The 21,839-nt window shown below is 41.9% G+C and overlaps 2 protein-coding genes across 9 annotated transcripts in view; one reads left to right on the top strand and one right to left on the bottom strand.

The window, feature by feature from the left end:
- The window catches only part of elf1 (E74-like ETS transcription factor 1), a 41,036-nt gene extending 29,871 nt beyond the window's left edge, over nt 1–11,165 (top strand). For 5 of the 7 annotated variants that reach the window (XM_005467387.4, XM_005467388.4, XM_005467386.4 and 2 more), the window contains exons 2-10: nt 265–557; nt 1,043–1,099; nt 3,929–4,103; nt 4,600–4,704; nt 4,828–4,989; nt 5,113–5,196; nt 5,859–6,051; nt 6,210–6,569; nt 8,042–11,165. In XM_005467387.4, coding sequence (XP_005467444.1) covers nt 486–557; nt 1,043–1,099; nt 3,929–4,103; nt 4,600–4,704; nt 4,828–4,989; nt 5,113–5,196; nt 5,859–6,051; nt 6,210–6,569; nt 8,042–8,834 — 2,001 coding nt within the window. In that variant the 5' untranslated portion in view covers nt 265–485 and the 3' untranslated portion in view covers nt 8,835–11,165. The remainder of the gene's footprint in view (nt 1–264; nt 558–1,042; nt 1,100–3,928; nt 4,104–4,599; nt 4,705–4,827; nt 4,990–5,112; nt 5,197–5,858; nt 6,052–6,209; nt 6,570–8,041) is intronic. The other 2 variants (XM_003445273.5, XM_005467391.4) reach the window with 1 other exon arrangement.
- Nucleotides 11,166–16,775: 5,610 nt separating this feature from the next.
- Nucleotides 16,776–21,839, bottom strand: part of tnmd (tenomodulin) — a 67,880-nt gene continuing 62,816 nt past the window's right edge. For both annotated transcript variants that reach the window (XM_025910814.1, XM_005467384.4), the window contains exon 7: nt 16,776–17,888. In XM_025910814.1, coding sequence (XP_025766599.1) covers nt 17,679–17,888 — 210 coding nt within the window. In that variant the 3' untranslated portion in view covers nt 16,776–17,678. The remainder of the gene's footprint in view (nt 17,889–21,839) is intronic.

Below are 21,839 nucleotides of genomic sequence, written 5' to 3'. Positions count from 1 at the left end.
AAACCTGGTGATATTAACATTTATTAATTTGTGACTTTTTAAAAAAAGTTTTTAGGCTGGAACCAAGTCAGTGATCTGATTTTTCAGCATCACAGATCAAAACTAGGCATGACCCAGATAATGCCTAAACTGCATAGATTTGATCAGGTTATAGATCTAACCAATTTAAAGTAGCAGGAGTTCCACTTTATGAGGATTTTCTAGTAAAATTACACAGATTTAATATGTCTGCTGACCTATCACCTCTGTCTCTCCTTCTTCCAGGTGTAGATGCTTCAGGCGCAGCAGGGCCCAGCCTCCGTGTCAGAGAGGGACGAGGCTGCTCCCACCTGGGCCACAGGACTCCTCTGAAACTTGGCTCATGGTCTCTCTCTGAGCAAGAACTGCTCAGGCCATTTTGTGAGGTGAAACTGAGTCTGTCTGCGCTGGAGTAGTCATTGCTGGGATTTTTTTAGGCTGCTCTTTGACTTTTGAACTCCACTACCATGACGACAGCAGTACAACCCAGTGAACTGGTGTTTGAATTTGCCAGCAATGGGATGGACGAAATCAATCAGGTACAATCTCACCAGAGAAATCACTTTTTCAACTCTGTTGTTGTTGTTGATTTTTTTTTCCATGACTCGACTTATAAGAGTCTACATTAGCATTCAAACCCGTCGAGCTCAGTCGTCGATCATCTGTCTTTTCCAACATGACACACTGTATGCAGTCCTGTTGAAAAATGAAATACTTCTCAAAACAAACAAAACTAGTGTAAACAGCATGGCCACTGGGGTAGGATTAGCCTGTGATCTCTAAGTTTGACGACATGTTGAGAAACGACACAGAAGGGGAGGAGGATGGAGCCGAGAGGAGGTCTGGGAAGAAGAGTGTGGGCTGCCGGTAGCACAGAAATGGAAAGACTGAGAAACCTGCAGTGAGGCTAGGGTGTGTGGGAGGCAGAGGGTGGGGCTAGGACGTGAATGTGTTTATTACCCAAAGGTTACTGTGTGCATTCGATGTCAACTTGTGCCTGTGTGTTTTTTCATTGCTCGGTCAGGTGTGCAGTTATCTCTTCCCCACACCCGGGTCTGAATCCTGTGGAGCAGGCTTGATTGTAAGTGTGGAGATGTATATGTGTTTATGTGTCCTAGTATTTGTATGTGTGTATTTAGAGTGGCAGGCTGTCATTGGATCCCTGAATAGCACCAGTTCAAGCCTAACCTGATGGACCAGTTACAAGGCTGTTTAGAAGGGATGGGATAATTCAAGCAAAAGGTCTTGTATTGTTCCAGTGCTACAGTTTTGTGACTCGCTGCACCCACTTGGCCTGTTCGACAAGCAGTTTGCCCCTATTTACTAACTCATGGAAAACCCCCCCCCCACTGAAACGAACAACTCACAATGGCACTTCTGCAGCGGCCATTTGGACATTTAAAGATTTTATTTTCTTGCCACAGTAAAGCTGTCAGAGCTGAGTAAAATCACCAAGTAGATTCTGTAACGATTAGCCTTGCTGTATTGGTTTTTAAGCCAATATGTACTTTGAACACAGTCGAGATCTGCTTCAGCTGAAGGTAGAGAGACACAAAAAGGGTTCCAAAATTTCCTCCATTTTTAAGCTACAGTAATAAAGGCATGCAGCTTTAGGTAAACAAGCAGCTTTTAAACGTGATGGTATCTCTTACGTTACGCCAGCTACACTTTCTCAAATATCGTGATGCGGATATAGAAAGTGTACAGACAGTTGGACTACATTGTGGTTAGGCAGGTAAAGCAGAAGAGAGTGGGGTGTGGGGGAACAGGCTGCACAGATGCTGTGCTTTCAAAGCAGAATGGGGAACTCAGAAATGCAAATTGGTTGGAGCTTTATCGCCTGTGTTTCCCTACTAGAAACACTATTTAGGCCAACAAAGAGGAAGAAGCCGTTAGGATACTTGTTGTATGTGCAGTATAATTTGTGTTGCATGCAGGGTGCTTGTTCCACCTTCTCACCGTTTTACTCCTTTAAACAACAGTTTCTCTCTTTCATAGTTCTTGCCGGATTATCAGCGGGTTCGCACAGCAATGCAACTCTGAATTGTTCACAGAAAAAAACGGAATCAATTTAACATCAAAACAACAGCGGAGACGTCAGCAACATGTGTCTGCCGCTCTGTCAGCAAACTGTGTGGGATCACAGGCTGTCTGCATTTAGTGGGAGAGGGTGGGAAAGGCTGCTGTTTCAGACGCAGACAAATAGTCGGAACGGTTTTATCTCCTGACACACGCTTTGTTCTTATTCAAGGACAGAAAACTTAATTTAAGTCAAGCTGGGAAAATGGGGTAGCCTCACTGTCTCGCACTCTGATAGTATGTCTACCAAAGAGTCTGATTAATGGGAAATATTCAGTGCATGTCAGTGAGATACTGATAGCACTCGCAGTCATAGCAAAATCCAGGGTTTTTAGTAGTCCCAGGAAGCCTTGTGGTTTTTCTGCTTAGATGGCACGAGCTGTCTGTATCTGGTAGAGGTATGGTAGAAATTATGCAGGGACACCTCCTCCCTCGACTCATAAACACCTTATTAATAAAGAATCCATGGATAATTACTGCTAGTGCTGCTAAGGAGGGCTAACCGTTTAACACTGTGTCCAAATAATGAGCCGGTCTGTTAGTTTCCTGGTTAAACTATAGCTGGGTATGTAGCCACGCACACTCGAATACCCCCTCCTCCCAGCCTCCCCCCTGCTCAAGGCCTGGACACCTGGTATGCCCCAGAGGGCCAAACCAACAATGGACACTTGTGCAAAGAGACAGATAAGCCTTTATTCATGTTCCTCCTACCACACCTTTTTGTCTTTCCTTTTAATCAGGTCATCACTGTAGGAATGTGATTTAAGGTGTGTTTCATTGATCGACATTATTCGTCTAAAATTAAAACAAATCACAACATGAATCATTTGATGTAATTCAGCGAGGTTCAAACACATTACACATTATACATTTAGAAAGCATTTCTCACGAAGCTAAACATAGTAGCTTCATCTGTCTGTCAGGGGCAGGAGAAGAAATGATTTCAAAGCATTTTTGAAGTGTACTATGCTGCCATCTGCTGGTGGCCAGGTGACTACGTGTTTAGCATCTAACCACCCGAGTTGACTTCTTTATATAATGCTTTTATAATGCTATTAAAATGGTTTATTTGAATGATTATTAAATCAGCATTCCACTGGATTTTCATCTTGTATTTTCTTTATACTATTTTAGAAGTACTGTCAGGTTTTGAGAACAGTATTATGCACATATTCAAAGGACTGAATTAGCCTCTGGCTGACACAAACCAAGTGCCCAGCGAGCCCTTTTGACATGGTCTCTATTGGTGGAGTTCACTTTGGCCCACACTCTGGTAATTCCCTCTTTCCCCTCGCTCCTTCCTGCATCAGATTGTGCCATGCCTGAAATGAGATAGCAAGGGCTGAATTCCCAAAGCACATTTAGGAGATGATGAAGGGTGTGCTTGCCTGCAATTCATGACTTCATGCATTAACATTCATTTGGTCTTATATAATTTCTGAACATAAGATTAACTCTTCAGGTGAAGTGGGCTAGAACAAACAGCTGCTTCCTGGCTTCTTCAGCAGGCTCCTCTGGACCACTACAGCACCACAGAAATGAGCTCTCCTCCATGCTATGCGCCTACACATTAGCTAAAAATGAGCGTGAATCTACAGCGTTTCACAAGGCAGTAAAAATAAGAGACCAAATCGGGTTTTAACATTATCTTGGTGTCGTGTGGTTTTTATATCACATTTATGACGTGCAGCGGAGGGATTGATTGTATTTTTATTGCATATACACTCAAAGACGTATGTACAAAGACCCACGGTCCTCTACTTCCGAGGGGCATCATTTGTGTTACAGCATCTCAAACCTTTCTGTGTCTGTGTGTCTGCTCTCTGTGCAGTTGGACGACCCGTCAGTATTCCCAGCGGTGATTGTTGAGCAAGTTCCCGCAGCCGATCTGTTGCAAGTATACTCGGGGCTCGAGTCCGATGAGGTGACCAACGGTATCATGGTGGATACCACTCTCCATGTGGTTGAGGAACCATCCATCTTGGAAGGAGGAGTGGATCTCACAGGTACACATGCAATAAACGCTGAATTTTAATGAGATATAACAAAACTAACAAAGCAAACAAGTGGAAGATGCAAAGCCAGAAAATTACAAACTACACATTTAATTTCTGCTCCGTTGCACAGCACAAACAGCCTTCGTAGGTACTCTTCGAATTAATTCATTACAATTAATCTGTAGGCTGACCCACAAACTATTCACTGAACAGTGAGTTACCTGAAAATTCAGAACATGCAGGCATGCATTTAGATGCACACGAGCGATATTAACTTAAAAATAAGTCGTTCTCCTTAAAATGAAAAGCACTTTTTAAATTGTGCTTTTTCTGGGAAAACACTTTAAAAATTTACTCTCCTTGTCATAAGTGAAACCTGACATAAAAAAGAACCTTTGTAGCCATTCACCTGTGTTAGACCTAGACTTCTCAAAAGAGTACAATATGCAAAGTATTAACCTCCAAGTATTTCTTATTAATGATTTTGTTGTCATCTGGTGGACAGAAACAACAGTCTCAGGCACAGAGGACAGCATGGAGACAAATGAAGCAGCGGCGGCTCTTCTTAACATGGAGTCTCCGAACAACATTTTGGATGAGAAGCGTATGCGTAAGTTAATTTGCATGCTTATTATTCCACTCCTTCAGCTTGTGACAAAAACGTCAGCTTTGATCTAACGCTGTTCATAATTGCAGCTTTAAACACTTTTCTGTATCTCTTGTTTATGCTTAGTTCACACCTATGGCACTCTGCTTGAGCCAGACCTGACATATGCCCCACTGAGGCCTGACCAGATGGACAGTGTTGCCCTTGACATGTCCGTAGACGAGGACACCTCATCTATGGATGAGATTCCCCAAAAATTTCCCTTAAAACCTCAGAAAAAAACCAAAGGTAAGACATTTTTCCTCCTCCTTGTTAGAAATCCCTCACTAAAAATTCACTGTTGTAGGTAATTAGATGATTTCACTGTGGCCTTTCACCTTATAACACACTACTCCATAATTTGAATCATAGTGCGAAAGCCGCGGGCGGTCCGTCCCTGCTCTCCCATCACCACCCCTAACCTACCACTCAGGAAGAAGAGCAAAGAGGGCAAAGGTAAGCCTCACTAACTAGTCCACTTTTCTATAATCAGCCAATAAAAATCAAGGTCTGTCCTCCTCTTGTGTACGCTCCATTTCCTCATGTGGAGTGTGCAAACAGCAGTCCTCAACCCCTGCAGTCCAGTGGGGTCGAATCTAGGAGAGTTAATGGATGAGGGGATCTCAAAGTGCTGTGTTTCACAGGGAAACAGAAGTGATTGCAGGCTGGAGGGCACGTTGATGCTCTGCCGATAGAAGGAGACTAGTGGTGCACCATGTAAAACCTCATTGCACCATACAGTGTGACTCAAAGAGGAGGGGAGTGGGGACAGCAGGTTCAGTTGCACACATATACATCACCCTGTCATGGTGTCTGGGATTCAACTGACTACTGGGAGCGTTGCTGTTTTTAACCACTTCTGGCCGAAGCATTTCACGAATTAGAGTAATCTACTCCCAGACTTGATATAATTAATTTCATCCCAAGGCACGCATGCACACATACAATGGCTGGAAGAAAAGAGCAGCTCCTCCTGTAACCCTGTGGCGTTCATATATAAACTGTACTACTAAATGAATTATAGATGTCTATAGCACAGCTCCAAGGCTTCGCCGTGAATGTCTGACTCACTTGAAAGTTAAAAACAAGACTAAATTTATTTCCCCCCCAATTTGCAGGCAATACCATCTACCTGTGGGAATTCCTTCTGGCCTTACTGCAGGATAAAAACACCTGTCCCAAATACATCAAGTGGACACAGCGGGAGAAAGGCATCTTTAAGCTTGTGGACTCCAAGGCTGTCTCAAAGCTGTGGGGCAAACACAAGAACAAACCTGACATGAACTATGAGACCATGGGAAGAGCTCTCAGGTAACATACGAGCATCATTTTCCTGAGCAACACTGTGCTTCAAAAGAGCTTTTATTTAACTCTGAAATCTAAAGACATGGTTCCATAGATGTATTCATAATGCCCATCAGGAATGACCATAATGTGTTGGACATGGCCTTATCTATTTTCTTTTCTAGATACTACTATCAGAGAGGCATCCTGGCTAAAGTGGAGGGGCAGAGGCTGGTCTATCAGTTTAAGGAGATGCCAGCTGACCTCGTGGTGATTGAGGATGAAGAGACGGGTTCTGATGCCAATGTCGGCTACGGAAACCAGAGATCGACCAATGGGCGGTCTGTGGTTCGTGGAGGGTCCAAAGGGCACGGAAGAGCTCATGGTCAGCAGCACGTCTCGGCAAAACAGATGAAGAAAGAGCCAAACAATGAATGTCTCTACCAGGAAGCTAATGGTGCACAGGCTGAGCAGCTCCTCCAGTCTGTTCATATGCTGCAAGCCAACCAAGGGGCCGGAGTCCAGGAAACAGCACAAGCTTTAAGGTGAGCGACTGTGAAAAACACGAGAGGTGTTTTAAGAGGAACCGACAGCAAAATGAGGAGTAGTTTTATTTTTGTTTCATTACTCCACAGCAGATGCCGGAAAATCATTCTCTGCTTAATGATCTTTCAAACTAGGGCTCGATGGGTAAATCAGTTGGGGTGATATTAGCTTATTCTGGATCTATCTGTCCATATGTCAGCAAAAGTAACAGATTTGCAATACAGAAAACCCAAGGGTAAGTTTGATATATGGTAGAGGCGGTGTCCCTAATACACTGTTTATCCACCAGAAAACACTGATAACACTGAGTCAGATCTTATGATTATTTACTTTCTTGTGAAGAACTAGACTACAAGATTGACACTGTTGTCGTGTGTGATGAAAATGTGCCAAATGCTGGTAATCTCATAGGCTAGAAAAAGGGGTAACATCTAGCTTGTCTCTGCTGATTACCTATTAAGTGCAAGACTCTTTCTTATAAGCCATTGTTCTTAGACACAAAATATGCCCAGCATTCAATTCTTCAGACACACATGTGTTTCACGCTTTCTTGTCTTTGTGATTTTTGTGTGAAACAAATGAAGAAGTAAGAAATCATATAATCATCATCTGCCAAAATGCATGTCAGTCAGGTATCCTTACCAATAACATAAAAAACTTGGTAATTATAAAATATAAATGTCAGTATTAATCTCAAGAGATACATATACTGATTATTCTAAACTAAGTTTATGTTAAATGCTTTATGCTTAAATCTTACTCATACTTACACATGCATGCATCAAAGCGTTGGGCCTGATATTCACAGAAAATGTCTGACTCAAAGCTTATCGGTCTTATATTAGTGGCGGCGTCTTGTAGGGGGAACTCAATTACATCTCGAAGCCTCGTATGTACAAAATGTCACCTTTTGAGAATTTGAGATGCAGAATTTCATTATACATAATAAAACTGTGAGGTGAACACAGCAACAGCCAACCCAGCAGAGCTGAAGTACATCTTTACTTTATATAATTCATTTTTTTGTTGTTGATGTCAGTAAAGTGCCAGATCACCTTTAGATTTTTATAAAGTGCATTTCTTCTTCTTCTTTTTTTTTTGTGTTCTGGCACAGCTTTACTTTGCATTTTATTTTTCTGTCTCTCTCCAAGTCTGCTGCCTGTATTAACAATGCATTATCACAAAATTCTACTTTTTTTTTTTAGTGGTTAAACATTGTCTGCTGTTAGAAATTGAAGAGACTCATAATTTCCACAGTACAGCTGTCAGCACAATTTGTTATTTTAATAAGGGCATTAGTTCTGGTTTTTAGGCTCATAGCTGTGCGGTCGCTAATTTTCACAGTAGGCGTCCGTTAAAAATAAACCTTGTATGTATTTGCAAAGATATAAACAGAATATTCAATTACACCAACTCTGTCAGAGACAGTGAAGAGACTCACCTACATCTTCTGTTTATTTTATTTTTTCAGGACCATTAGCACCCCTGCATCAGTTCCTATGGTCCTGACATCTTCTGGCTCGCTTCAGTCTGTTCCCCTCACTGTTCTAGCCAACGGGGACTCCAGCCACTCCCCTTCTCGGGTTATTCTCCACACCATGCCCTCCACGACAGCAGGTGGTAAAGATGTGCTTACCATCCATACGGCTTCTATAGCAGGTGGGGCTAACAGCCTGCAGGATGGCCTCCCGCAGCAGCTCTTGGTCACCAGTCTGGGCTCATCTGCCTCCTCCTCCTGCACTTCCCCTCCAGGAGTCATTAGTTCCACCGCTTCCAACCTCAATGGTCTCCCCCGCCTTGTCACCATTAACACCACCTGCGGGCAGACCATGGTGGCACAGCAGCCCGGCACCGTAATTGCCACTGTGCTCAAATCTAGCGACCTCTCAGGGCTGCAGGTGAAAGAGGAGATGCTGGACCCCAGCTACTTTCAGTCGATGGTGAACGGCGATCCATCACTGGCTGCACATACGTTTGAAAAAGAAGAGATGGAAGCAGGGGAGGCGGAGCTGCAGTACAGGACTGTTATCATTGATACCAGTCAAAGCCAGGGCCCGGAGGGCGCAAGTGAAACTATAATTAATGGACATTCCTCTCAGAGCAGCAGCCCTAGTGAGGGTCTGACCCCTGTGGAGGAGCTGGAAGTGCGTGGAGAGATGTCCCTGCAGCCTGAGCAGGGAATCAAAGGCCTGCAGGAGCTGCCAGTGTCTGTTCAATTGCCTGCAAACTTTATCCAGATAAAGACAGAACCTGCGGAGGCTTAGTGCTGCAGGACTCTTCAACAAAAGCTGAACCAAAATTGAATCCATTTTGACTGCAGACTTAATATTTTCTTTTCCTACCACAGTGATCTGATCAAAGATCAGAACGAGGGATCTTGCAGCTTTTAAAGGTTGGTCAGTTCAGCCTCAGGATTTATTGTTTACCAACATATTTTGTGACCATGTGCCTAATTTTAAAAATCAAGGGAGTGTTTAGTTTTTTTAAGAAGTAACTTTTCAGATTTAGGATTTTCTTTTTCTGTAGACACAATTCCCAACACACATACACACACACACACACACACACACACACACACACATGCACACATATGCACACATGCACAAACACAAAATGCTTTTTTTTCCCTCTAGGAGAGTAGCCATTGGATAAACCAGGGATCCCTGTCCACCAAATGTGCCAGTTAGCTGTTTTTTTTAGACTTTTCATCTCACTGGACTCACGTGTTTAAAGAAGAACGCAAGAAACCAAAAACCGGGGACTGAATGCCAAATGGTGCAATGACATGAGACATCTGACAATGTGTGAGTGTACCTGACCTTTACATCGGGTACGAGTTACTTTTCGCACAGATGAGGAAAGGATGTTGTGTCTGCTGGAAAAAAAAGAAAACCCACACATCTCGGAGTTTAATTGAAGAGTGCCTTACCGGAAGTTCAGAACAGTTTAAGACCGTTTGTTGGAAACATCTGCGTAAGGGATGAAAAACGGACTAAATGCCTTCACAGACTTTCAGACTTCCAAGAAGTTATTACGCATTTATTTTCATATAAACAAAATAGGTATGCATTCACTCTCTAATACCCCTGGCCTTAAAACACTGTGTTACTATGGAAATGGGCATTTTCCGTCTACCAAGGACAGTGTAACATCAGAACTGTTTGTATAGAGCTGCAGACCGAAGGCACTGCAAGATAGGGAGGCACAAATGGAGAGAAAGAATACACGGGATAAAACAGATTTTATCAGTCTCTGCCTCAGAGGCTCCGAGGTTTAAATCCTGTTGTTATAAAATGGAATATATATGAATCTATAGATATAAATAAATATATATATATACATATAATATACAATTGAGATTCAATTTTAAGGCCACAGTGAATTTATTTATTTTGTGAATTCCTAAATTCTGTGTAAAAACCAGGCACATTTGTTTTCTATTTACATGTAAAAACCTGAGGGGAAATACAAAGAATATGAACGTTAATACCAGGAGGCTTATTTGGTAGTTTTTTGTAAGACCAACATTTTTCATTTGTATAGCTTTCCATATAATCAGCTTTGGTATTTCCTTGAGTTTTGGACTCGAGTGCTCAATGCAGCATGATTACTCCACTGTTATATTCTCTTATATCCTCTGATTTAAACATGTACTGAATGTTCTTTTCATTCCTTCTTATCAGCGGACATACCTCTTTACCTTTTTTAACAGTCAAGCAGGCGAAACTATGCATTCAAATATATATTCGCTGTGTGTGTGCTGTATAAAGTATCAAATGTAACAATCCACATGCCTTCGAAATCCTATCTCTGATTTCGTCATTTGTTTGGTACAAAGAGATACCAGTGCTGTTTTTTTTGTTTTGTTTCAAGCTTTGCTCCTTTTTTCCCCCTCCTTTCTCTTTCTCCTCTCCACTCCTCTCTGTCACCTTGTTACCTCTTGTCTGGTTTTCTCTCCTCACCTCCTCCTCGACTGCTCTCGGCTCGGGTCAGTCGAGTCTGTGCCTTCTTTATTTGCTGTCCCACTTGGTTAAGAACCTCTCAGGCCAGCCATCCGATTGGCCCCTTGGTCCTGCCGGGGATGAAGCCATATTGATCCTGAGTGGTATCCCGGCTAAATTGGTTGTATTTTTCAGCCGGACTGTAGCTGCAGAGTGAGGACATTCAGACATACTGACCTCCATCTGCACTGGCACCTAAGGACAGGTGTTAAACGCTACTTTACAACCTCACATCAGCCAAACGGGCTCTGGGTCTGTAAAGACACTCTGAATGTATACTTGTTTTTAAAGTACATGCTTTTTTTTTTTTTTTTTAAAGTACATGCAGCCAATAAGTACACTGGGTTACATTTGCATTAAAATCTGTCAGTCTAGGGATTTGCTGCCTTGTTTCCTTTGTATATATTCCTGTATCTACCCTTCCCTTTTCTCCGAGCACTGTTTTACTGTCTGTGAAACGTTGAGGTATGTCCACTGCTTATGTTTTTGTTGCTTCTTATGACTTGGGTTATCAATGGCCTCCTTTATGCTGAATATAGAATAGATTTTTAAGAAAAAGTCAATATGCTAATTAAATACAAAATCTTATCTTTTGACTGTTCTCTCTCTTTCTTTTTATTTGTTGCTGTTTTTGCTGGCAGAGTGGTTTGGAAATAGAGCGAGGCACGGATAAAGTGTCACACAAGCTTTTTTTTTTTCTTTTTGGAAAAATTAAACAGAAAACCAAATTAAACTTGGAAACAAATAGCTTCCAAGCGGTTACTAAGTCCATTCATTTGTGCTGTTGCGATAATGAAACTATTCCTGCCTTGAAAATTCAGAGTTGTATTGTTGGGCTGTTTAAGCTTTGGGGGACATTTGATCACATGGTATTTTGAGAGAAAGAAAAAGCTACTGTAGAAAACTGGATTGGAGCCATTAGCGGGCCAGAGACTGATTGGACTGTACTTAAGAGCTCTGCTTCTCCAGTTGCTGTGGGTGGATGAATACATTAGCATGTGACATGCCCAGAGCTGAAGACAGACGAGTCTGTCACCACAGTTTGCATAGTGAAAAGTGTGTGTGTGTGTGTGTGTGTGTGTGTGTGCGTGCGTGTGCACGTTTAAGCTGTAGTTGGCGCGAGAATGAGTTACACTGAAGTGGGTTGATTCTTTTCAAGCATGTGTTATGTTGATGTGTTTATATCTGTGAGGATGGAGTGTTTGTGTGTTTGGGGTTTACATTGGCTTGGATTGACTCTGTGTGTGTGTGTGTGTGTGTGTGTGTGTGTGTGTGCAGGGTCAGGAAGGCGGGTGGTGTTGAGGAAGTCTTCTGGCATCGGGGCTTGCCTACCGTGCCTCGTTCCGTCTACACCCACATACACAGCTGTGTACCACACAATCCAATCTTGCCATAGGGTTACACACACGCGTGCACACACACACATAGAAACAAGACCAAGTTCAGCCGCAGCCACCATTACAACCTTCTTCACGCCACTGAACAGCTTCCCGAGCCTTTTTCAGATGAAAAAAATTGTTTGAAATGGGAATGAAATCATCGCACAAGCTCCACATTCGGCAACAAACAGCCCTCCATTACATCCAAGCAGACACTTTGCTTTTCTGTTGAGCGGTTCATCGATTGCCTGCCATAGGGTAAGCGGAGGTTCTTATGGATTACTAAAATAATGAAAGGCTACTAGCAGGCGTTATGTCTGTGCTATTCCTTTGGTTAGTGAGTCAGAGACCCTGAAGATGGAGTGAGAGCCAGGTCCTGGGAGAGGAGGACTATTTCTGTGTCGCCTGCAGCCACTGACACAGCGCGAGTGTTTACTGCTGTGCCATGCTGCCTCTCACAGTGGGAGCAGTTGAGGGATGACGGCTGACATTATTGTGCCTCCAGCCTGTAGCAGGAACAGTACAGGGAGAGCTTATTTAACCATCAGGTCACCAGACTGACTGCAACATTACAAAGAAAAGGAGTTGATGGCTGCTGTCTTATGGCCGCTGAAGCTTTGTGCAATTTATTAACAACATGCAGGTAAAGTTAGATTCAAATGGAGACCAATTTTTTTTTTTTACTTTACTCCACAGAAGCAGATGTGGATGTATTAAGGACAGCAAGGTACAGCATGTTTTAAGATGTTAAAAAAAAAAAAAATGTTGAAAATACCTCACCTAACCTTTGATATTACAGCAGTACACCTTTGTCTACACAAGATGGCACTGGTAATACATGTGTCCTCATCAGAGCCCGAGCCTCAGTCTGGATCGAAGAGAAGTATTCCTTCAGGTCACTAATCTAAATACAGACACTCTTCATACATTGGTTTTCACTCTCCTCCACCCCAGAATAGCAACTTATGGCTCGAAACGAAGGAGCGATTATTTGAAATGAAAATAAGCAGCTGGGAGTGAAGTTTCCCTGCATTTTTTGATAAGTAACAAAAAGAATTAATTCACATGTGAGCTTCAATGGAAGTGGCCATTCCTCGGGCCAGGTAGGCAAAAATCCTTTGAACTGTGATAACCTGGTAAATGCTCGGTATCTCTGTTTATCCTGCAGAGCAGTCGATCTTGTTTCCTCTCCCCATCTAAACGGGGATAAACAAGTGCTGGAGGCGGGGTTTCCTATATAAAATGCATGAGAAAAAATAGTGCAGGGCTTCAGCTGAAACGATATATTCTTTAATTCTGGTCTACAAGGGAGGAGTTCACTGTCAGACACTCGCAGATTTGGCTCATATCTAATGCAGGCAGTGCTAAACCTCTTCATAGATAGTAGGAATGCAAATTAACCTCAATGCAGGGTTTTTAAAAAAGCCAACAATCAAATACCATTTGATTTGGAGTAGTTGGGATTTTGACATTTTCCTGTGAAAATGCAAAAAATTTCCCTTCAGTCTGTCGGTCCTGTTTGTAATTTCTTAGGTTTTTAACTTCAAACAGAAAATATTCTATTAGTACAAATTATTAAAATTGCACTGTTTACATCATGAGACTGTGTGTAATGGAAAAATAAAACAACACAAGTAGATGTGTGTTCTAGGCAACAAAATGTGGATAATAAGGCATCAACTAGACTGTTATGCCGTTTATTTATTTTTTAAATTTTTGCTCTTGCAATCCTCCATCTGCAGTATTACCACCATCCGGTGTCATTCAAGGTCTCCTCTACAATGATTTTTAATTGTGAGACATCTGTACTTTAAAATTTGACTTTCATGGTTAATATTGGACTTTTGTCCCAACAGGCACGAGGAGCTCTCTGGGAGCCCGCTGTAATATCTGTATCAGCCTCTCCAGTCAGGGTGAACCATCCCATTCAGAGCGACTCTCAGGGCTTCCATGGCAATTTACTCTCACGACTACACAAAAGAGTCCTCAGAGTCCTCAGAGACCTCGCCAGATAGACAACTGACAACTAACAGCATCTTACGAAAAAATAACACTTTATACTATTTCCTAACACAGTGAGTGCGGTAGCTCCACAACAACAACAACAACAACAACAACAGCGGCGGTAGCGGTGGCAGCAGCAGCATGCCGAATGCTGAATGCATCCATTTTAATAAACACATGCCTATTTGATGTGATAAGCAGGAAGTAGTGAGAAATGAATTATATAAACACTGATTTTATGAACTTTTCAGAACCGCCTCGGGGGCTTTGCAGTACACTTGTCAGTTTATTTGAAGTATGTTTGCAATTATTGTATTTGTTAACTCATGCCAGTATTTTTCACTTGACATGTTGCTCTGGGCCATTGACATTATTGATTCAAAAATAACAATATGGCTTCAGTCTGAACTCCATTTGTGAGCATATTCATAAAACATTTACATATAGCAAGTTTCGCCCTCTCTTTCAACAAAATCCATTTCACTGTCAATTATTATTGATATCTTTGACATTATCATCAGAGTGAGCCAACATGAGTCAAGATCTATATTTACTTTGTAGGCGAGATACTTTTGTATTAGTGTAAACAAAGCATTATTACACATCCGGTACACAAGAGAGTCTCGGGTTATAAAATCAGGACAATAAAAGCATATATGTCTGTTTTGGTTTGTCAAGATGTGATGCTAAAAATTTCTGCTAATGAGGAATGGGAGTAATGGTGAGTAGAGAAGGAGATCTGCCTGTTTCGATTGCATTAGTTGGATTCAAAAGCCATACTGCTATCAGCTTTTCGACAAACACCCCCCGGGCATTAAGTGTCTTTCAAGGAAATCACATTGTTTCATATGATAGGACAACGGAGATTATTCGTACAATGAAATTTTAATTGGAAAAAAGCAAGTAAAGAAAGAAACATACAGAGGGCTTCAAAGCAAACTACCACAACATGAGTGTTCCATTTTTGTCTCCCTGTTTAACTTCTGAGTACTTCACATAGCTTGAATACTCTTGGGCATTTATGCGCCTTGTTATTGCGATGACAGAACATCAATTACAAATGCCTATCTCGCCTGCTTAGTTGCAGATGAGAGTTATTTCAGCTCGACACACTGAGATGCGGCGTTAGAGATTAAAATCGCCTCGGCAAATAAGAAAATGTTTGAACAGCAGCACTATTTAAAGCATTTTGAAGACTGCAACAGTGGTGAAAACAATGGAGGATAGCACATCAGTGAGCACATCAGAAGCGACTGCTGAGGTCTGTGAATCTTTAATTAAACAATGTTTGTTTTACATGATACAAATAACAGAGAAAACAGTGACTAAAATATTTCGAGCGAGTCATGAACTTTCAGTGCCGGTTCTACTCATGTTTCTGTATAAGCGTGCTGGAAAAATTCACTTTTTTCTTTTTTTGCTTAAATATTTTTAAACTGTGAATATCGTCTTCACATAATCTAATAAATCTAATCACATAATCTAATTTTCTGAAGTTGTTGTTGTGCGTATAGGTCCATGTTTGGATCTATGAAGTTGGTTCGTGCCACTGCGTCAGCGCTTAAGTACATATTTTATGAAGATCTTGTGATATATTTGGTACGGTGGCACAAGTTGCTCGCATAATAGCAACACAATAGCTCTTGATTTGATCTCTTCAACAGTGTTGCTGTTTATTAAAATCAAGCAGAGCAGAGCACTTCTGATGTAGCAACTTTTTAGGTAGCATTTTCCTTGTTGACTGTGTATTTCTTCATTTTTTGTGATTTGGTGTATGGATGTGTTTATCTTGATGTTTTTTGCTTTACTCTTGTATGCTTTGTCCTTTGGGCCCAAAGGAGTACAGGACACAGAATGGACTTTTATCTGCAGGTATGTAAGCAGGAAAAAGAAAAAGGCTATAAAAAAAAAAAAGTCAGAAATAAACACTCAGCACGAAAACCGTGCAATCTAACGCAATCCTATACAAAAGCTCTGCCATACATTTGGCTTTTTGAAGCTCGTACATCTATTGTTGACATTGGAAAGACGACCAGTCTACTAGGTGTGATATACTGCATTACATTTTAAGTATTACAATATTTAAGATAACACCTGTAGTTGTTGGTAGTAATAGCCAATGCATTTTAATACTGCAGTTCACAGAAATTGGCCGGCAACAAGACAAACTGCTGTTTAAAGACATCAGGCAATAATTGGTCTTTTCCCATCATTGGGCGAGCAGCTTAATCATGCAAATGGCACGGGTTTGCCAACAACTAAGTGAAAGTTGGTTACCTTGCTGAGAAGTTGGAGGTATGCAGCATGTTTCCTGCAGCTCACTCCCTGCAGTGCTTCAAACTGATTCGCTGTAGGGGAAAATGCTGAAAATAGCCATTGTCTTGTTTTGAAGACGATTTGTCAATAATAAATTGGTAAGTGCTAAGCTAAATCGTGATACCAGATGGCTCGTGTTTCTCCGCTTTAATGCGATGCTGCAGCAGGAGGAAATGTTCGGTTTGCATTAGCAGAAACTCAATACAACATTTTCCCAGAGATTGTTACTACGCCCAGTTCAGTACTTTCATGTGGAGGCCACGTTCTCAATCAGCTGTGTTACCTCAGTCAGGAATAGGCTTATCAGGTGTCCCACTTTATGTGGGGCTACACATAACATGTATCACTTTCCCATCATCCCACATATTGAGACACCGTTTCACATTTTGATTAGTTCTAGTTTCCAAAAATTAACTAAAGTGCTTCTCGCAAGAAGCCTGTTTGGCTTTAAGAGAAATGTGTTGATCTACAAAGATGATCACCAGCCAGAACTGAAAGGCGAAACAACAGTTAACATTTTTTTTTAATCGTTATTGCCAAAGAAAAAGGGAAAACACAAGTTTAGCTTCAATTCATGCTTATTATATTAATTTAGTAAGTGTGTTGGGAAAACTGCACAAAAAGATCAAATTTGTAAATTGGAAAAATTACCTCTAAGCATTAATGGCTCACAAGCTCCCAGTTGGTTACACTATTTGGAGGTACGTGGTGATTTAAAAACAATTTTGCCACTTTAATAAGAATATTAAGAACACTTTTCAATGTCACGCAGTCCAGCATACCAACAATACCAAACAGGACGGCAATAATAACCATAAAGTACAACAGATGTCAACAAAAACTGCGAAAACATCATAATGCAATAATGGAACATGGCAGAGCTGTTGCTTTAAATTACACTAGATGATTTTCCTAATAAAGTGTATGTCTTGTTACATATTTAATGTGATAGCACCACACAGATGGTTACATACAGTACATAGTTAATTGCTGTTGCATTGTATTCGCTGTAGCTTTTCATACACTGCAATATTAGTAGAAGTCTTTTAAACCTTGAAGTAAAAATGAATGCATGACAGAATAGGTAAAGTAAGGACAGATTGTGTGTGTGTGTTTTTTTTTTTTTGGTGGCTCAGTTTCCAAACTAAATGCGTTCATTGAACAGGATCAAATAACAAGGAGAGAAAACTAGACACCTGTAAACAACCAATGCTTTTTAAGAAAGAATCAAAATGCTTCAAACACCATTTAGACTGTTTAGACTGACTCACACTGACTAGAAGTGCTACCTAATGGTTGCCTGCAATAGACTGCTTTGGTGTCACGAGTGGTCTCGAATATTTATCAAAAGGAAAAATTTGCACCTACAACGTAAACAGATTCAAAACCAGACAGCACGCTCAGCGCCTCAGATCCTCCCGAGCATGCGGGCGATCCACCAGTTGCACGGCATGACAATTTGACAGATGACCCGGCCTCCTTGGTAGTAGTATGGCCAGGGGTTGAAGCCACCCAGGGGCTCGTAGTAGCGGCGGCAGAAGCGGTAACCACGGCGACAGTACTGGCAGCAGTAGCCGCGCTCATCCAGACGGTTATCCAGCTCGATTCCAACATCTCTCTGCAGAGGACACAAGAGCGGGCAGGGTTACAATCACACACATGACAAATGCCAGTCCTCCTGAGGCAAGGGCAGGAGAGGAGGAAGAGGAGGGGGTGACATGAATTGATGAGGCAGCTTTGATTGTGGGTCATCGCAATATATGTAAAAACAAAAACAAAAGTGAAAAGATTTGAATTGATGTCTGCAAAAATGCAAAACTGTGACATCAATTGATGGCAGTGCCAAAGAGATCACGGTTTGAGCTGAGAGTGAACGAGCTTGATTTAAGCTCGGGAGCATAAAACATGATATAATACCCTTGACCTTTCTGCAGCACAAAAAGCACGACTGGAGGCTGCACACTGCCCCTTCTTTGAATCCAGCATTTGCAACCTCTCTACCGTCACTATCTCCGGTCGAAGTTACCAGCATAATTACACTATTTCTTTCATCTCTGACCTCTTAACTCCCTCGACCGGAGCACACACTCTGCACTAAAATGACTGCCCCTCCTCCAATAGAGCATTCAAATTAGAGCTCCTCACGTCTTGGCGCCCTCCCCCTGACCTTGACTTTAAGTGCATGGCACATTCCTAAAGCAATTAGCAGAGTAATGATCGCCTAACAAGGATTCTTTCATTTGCTCTTGCTGGCTGCCTCTGAATTTATAGAGGGGCCAAATGAAACCCAAACGAAAGGTAAATTGGGTAGAATTAATGGCCCTTGGATTTTTCCATTGTGCTGGTTGGTTCATGCCCTCATGGACTCGTGGGGGCTGAGTGCCATGCCTTTGATCAAGAGCAACTCCAAATGGGGTTCGGAGAAGTGCCACTTAACTCACAGTGTGAGCTGAAGTAGCAACCGCCCTCAGTATGCATTTGACCACATTTCAATCTCTTTTAGTAAATGAATCCTTGGAGACAATCCGGTGATATCTTGTTAAACTGCTCGGTTCCAGGAGTCAACGGCCTCCACTGACTTCACATTCAGGAAAAAATGCGAGCTCTTACAATGACTCAGCTACGTGCAATAGTGCGGAACAAAACACATCCGCAGCTGGGAAAAGAAAATGTGTGCGAATTGTTTAAGAGGACAGGACCCGCTGGACCACATGGCTGAGTCCCTCTGGTCCCCTACTGCATTAAGTTAGGGAATTTGGGGATTTCTTGCATCTCCTCCACTCGTCAGTAAGCATTCAATCACGGTGGTTTTACACACATTGTTTTCTTGTACGTAGCAGCTAACTGCAATAAATCCACCACATGACTGGCCTGTGAAAACTATACACCTGATGTAAACTGAGTCAAATTACTTGCTGTTTAGACATATTCAAAACACATAGAGTGCAACGCATTATATCCAGGTAGGTTTGATTTATTACTATGACAGTCACAGGTAGGCTTTTAATGATTTATTGCTTTAGGCAGGTTTCAGGTCATCGGCTCCCAGGCAACAATCGGTTATATGAACAACACGAAACCTGTCAATGGACCAACGATAATCTTATCAGCTCCTCACAGCCCAAACTGGGGTGTTACGAAATCTGGAGCTCAGGCGTGGAAAATGAAGAAAATATTTTATTCAAATGACGCCGGTGTTTATCAAAACAAACAGCCAATAGGCAGCATTGTACCTTAAAGACAATTAATCAGAGCTATCCTTTTAAAACGGAGGGTACATATTAATCACTCTGGCTTTGAGTCGCCGTCTCTAGTGGGAAGCCGCAGTGATAAGAATGGTTCACCTTGGGAAATCTGAGGCAGTCACTCACAAACAAGCAGCATTAATGAAGAGTAAAAGCCATTACCCTCTTGCTGGATCTGATTTCATCACACACATTCTCACATACACATGCAAACTTGCACACAAACACAGGCACCTCTGTGCATATTATGAGGAGCTGGATGTGAATGAGTCTGCAGAGTAGAAAACTGCGTCAGTCATTCAATAAGATGTAACGAATCAAAGCATGACTCCTCTAATCTCCACACTTGTTGGTATTATTTCACACACGCTGATCACCGCTCTTCATGAGCTTGAAGCACATGCCTGGATGTGTTATTAAATCTCAAAGCAGAGCTCATCACATTCATTCGGGGATCAAAACAGCAGAGATAACATTTCTGTTTCACACTCTGCTTTGTATTCGAAAAGGGTCTTTTTATGTAGACACACAGGACAGTGGAACATATGAAATTCTTTGCTGCGTGTCCTGATCTCTGATTTTCATCTCACTGTTCTCTACAGTGAGGTGGAATGACAATGAAATTGGATGTAATTGAATAAGCAGATAGTCATGTATTTCAGTAAACTCTGCTGCTTTACCAAAGTGATAAGGAGCTTTAGCTTCAGTGTAAAGATTCCTCTGGAGGCACAAACAACTTCTGCATTCATGGAATTTGAATTCCTTCAGCTTTTTGTACCTGTGTTATGCATGAACAGCCACTTAGCCTGACCCTGGATGTAGCAGCCAGAGGTTTGTAAGGATAAGTCCAAGACACAAGACAAATCCCAAGACACACATACAAACATATTTACATGAGTATGAGTGAGGTCAATTCTTATAGAAAGCCCATCCTTGTTATGTGGGTCAAGGACGGCGGTGCAATCCCTTCAGGCCTGTCAGACGGTCGTTATTCAGTTTGAAATTTCCAGGGCCACCTCTGATACACACTGCACTCTGACATGGCAGCCATGTTAAAGTTCAGCATAATATATATCTGCCAGCCTCTGCTTTATGAATGTGCACTGTGGGCAGGCTTGGTGCTCAAATTCAGACTTATGAAATGCAGATGAAGTGAATGCAGAGAAACTGTGAGTAGCAGGCTCTGCGGGTGAGCTTCCTTGTTTTTTTTACTGTGCTCATTTACATGACTTTTAGATGAAGAAAAAAAAAATAGAGTTACACATGTGGCATACCACTGGCAGGAGTGAGAGTTCAGACTCCCAATTACAGACTGCTGCCTGCCCTGTGCCCGGCCACAAAGGCCGTTGTTATCACTGGACCCACAAACAGCGCCTGGACTTGCTGCTGGAATGGATTGCAATGGTATGCATTACTCCGCTGATAGAGGCAGAACGTTCAAAAGTGGAGCTGAGTTTTTCATCCCCTGGTATGTTTTAATTGCATAGCACTGCATCTCCTGCCACAGACAATGAGGAAGAAGACAGAGGAGCTGGGGGGAAATTGAAGAGTTGAGCAGGAGGCTGTTTCTGGGATGGGCCTGATAAACGTCAACATTATAGGATGTCTCATTTCTCTGCATGTCTCACACCGTTTCTCCGAGCCCTGCGGAGGAGACTGAGCCTGACTCATTATCCTTGAATTTAGCTTTAGTGGCTGTTCACCTGTAAGTGCTCACTGCAAGTATATGCATATATCATATATCCTTGCACCTGTTCTTAGGGTGTCTCTTAGTGTGCAACTGCAGCTTTTTGTGCTGGTATAAGAGTGTATAAGTCTTGTGTAATATACTATGCAATGTGATTTTCCCCTAGAGTCAGGGATAATTAATCATACAGTATTGAGTGGTTTACATGCTGTACACCAAAATATGCCACTTGGCCTTTCCATTCATTTTATACGCTTTGATAATTAAAGCATTATTAATAAATGTAACTTATCTGTGCAGCGATGAGTGACCTTGAGAGTGCTGCTTTGTACCGTGCTTTCCAGTGCCTCAGAAAAAAAGGAAGTAGAAAAAAAAAAGGCTCTAACTAGGGCTGTAAGGCACAAGTTGCTGCCTTTGAAAGGCTGGATATTCCTCTCAATTAATGGAGAGACATTAAGGGAGTCTTCATTGAACTGGCCTTACTTAAACAGATATATAGAGCAATTGCTATGCCCTCTGGTGCACAAAGTCAGTTTTAACATCAATTAGTGAGCGATTTATATGCAGAAAGAGTTGAGGCAAGAGCTGCAGCTGATTGAAGTGACTTTACTGTATCTCGTGGTGTGGTCCCTGGGTG

This window comes from Oreochromis niloticus, linkage group LG2, assembly GCF_001858045.2.
Source record: "Oreochromis niloticus isolate F11D_XX linkage group LG2, O_niloticus_UMD_NMBU, whole genome shotgun sequence".
NCBI lineage: Eukaryota > Metazoa > Chordata > Actinopteri > Cichliformes > Cichlidae > Oreochromis > Oreochromis niloticus.
Note: the sequence above shows the minus strand (reverse complement) of the source record. Positions and strands in the feature narration are given on the sequence as shown.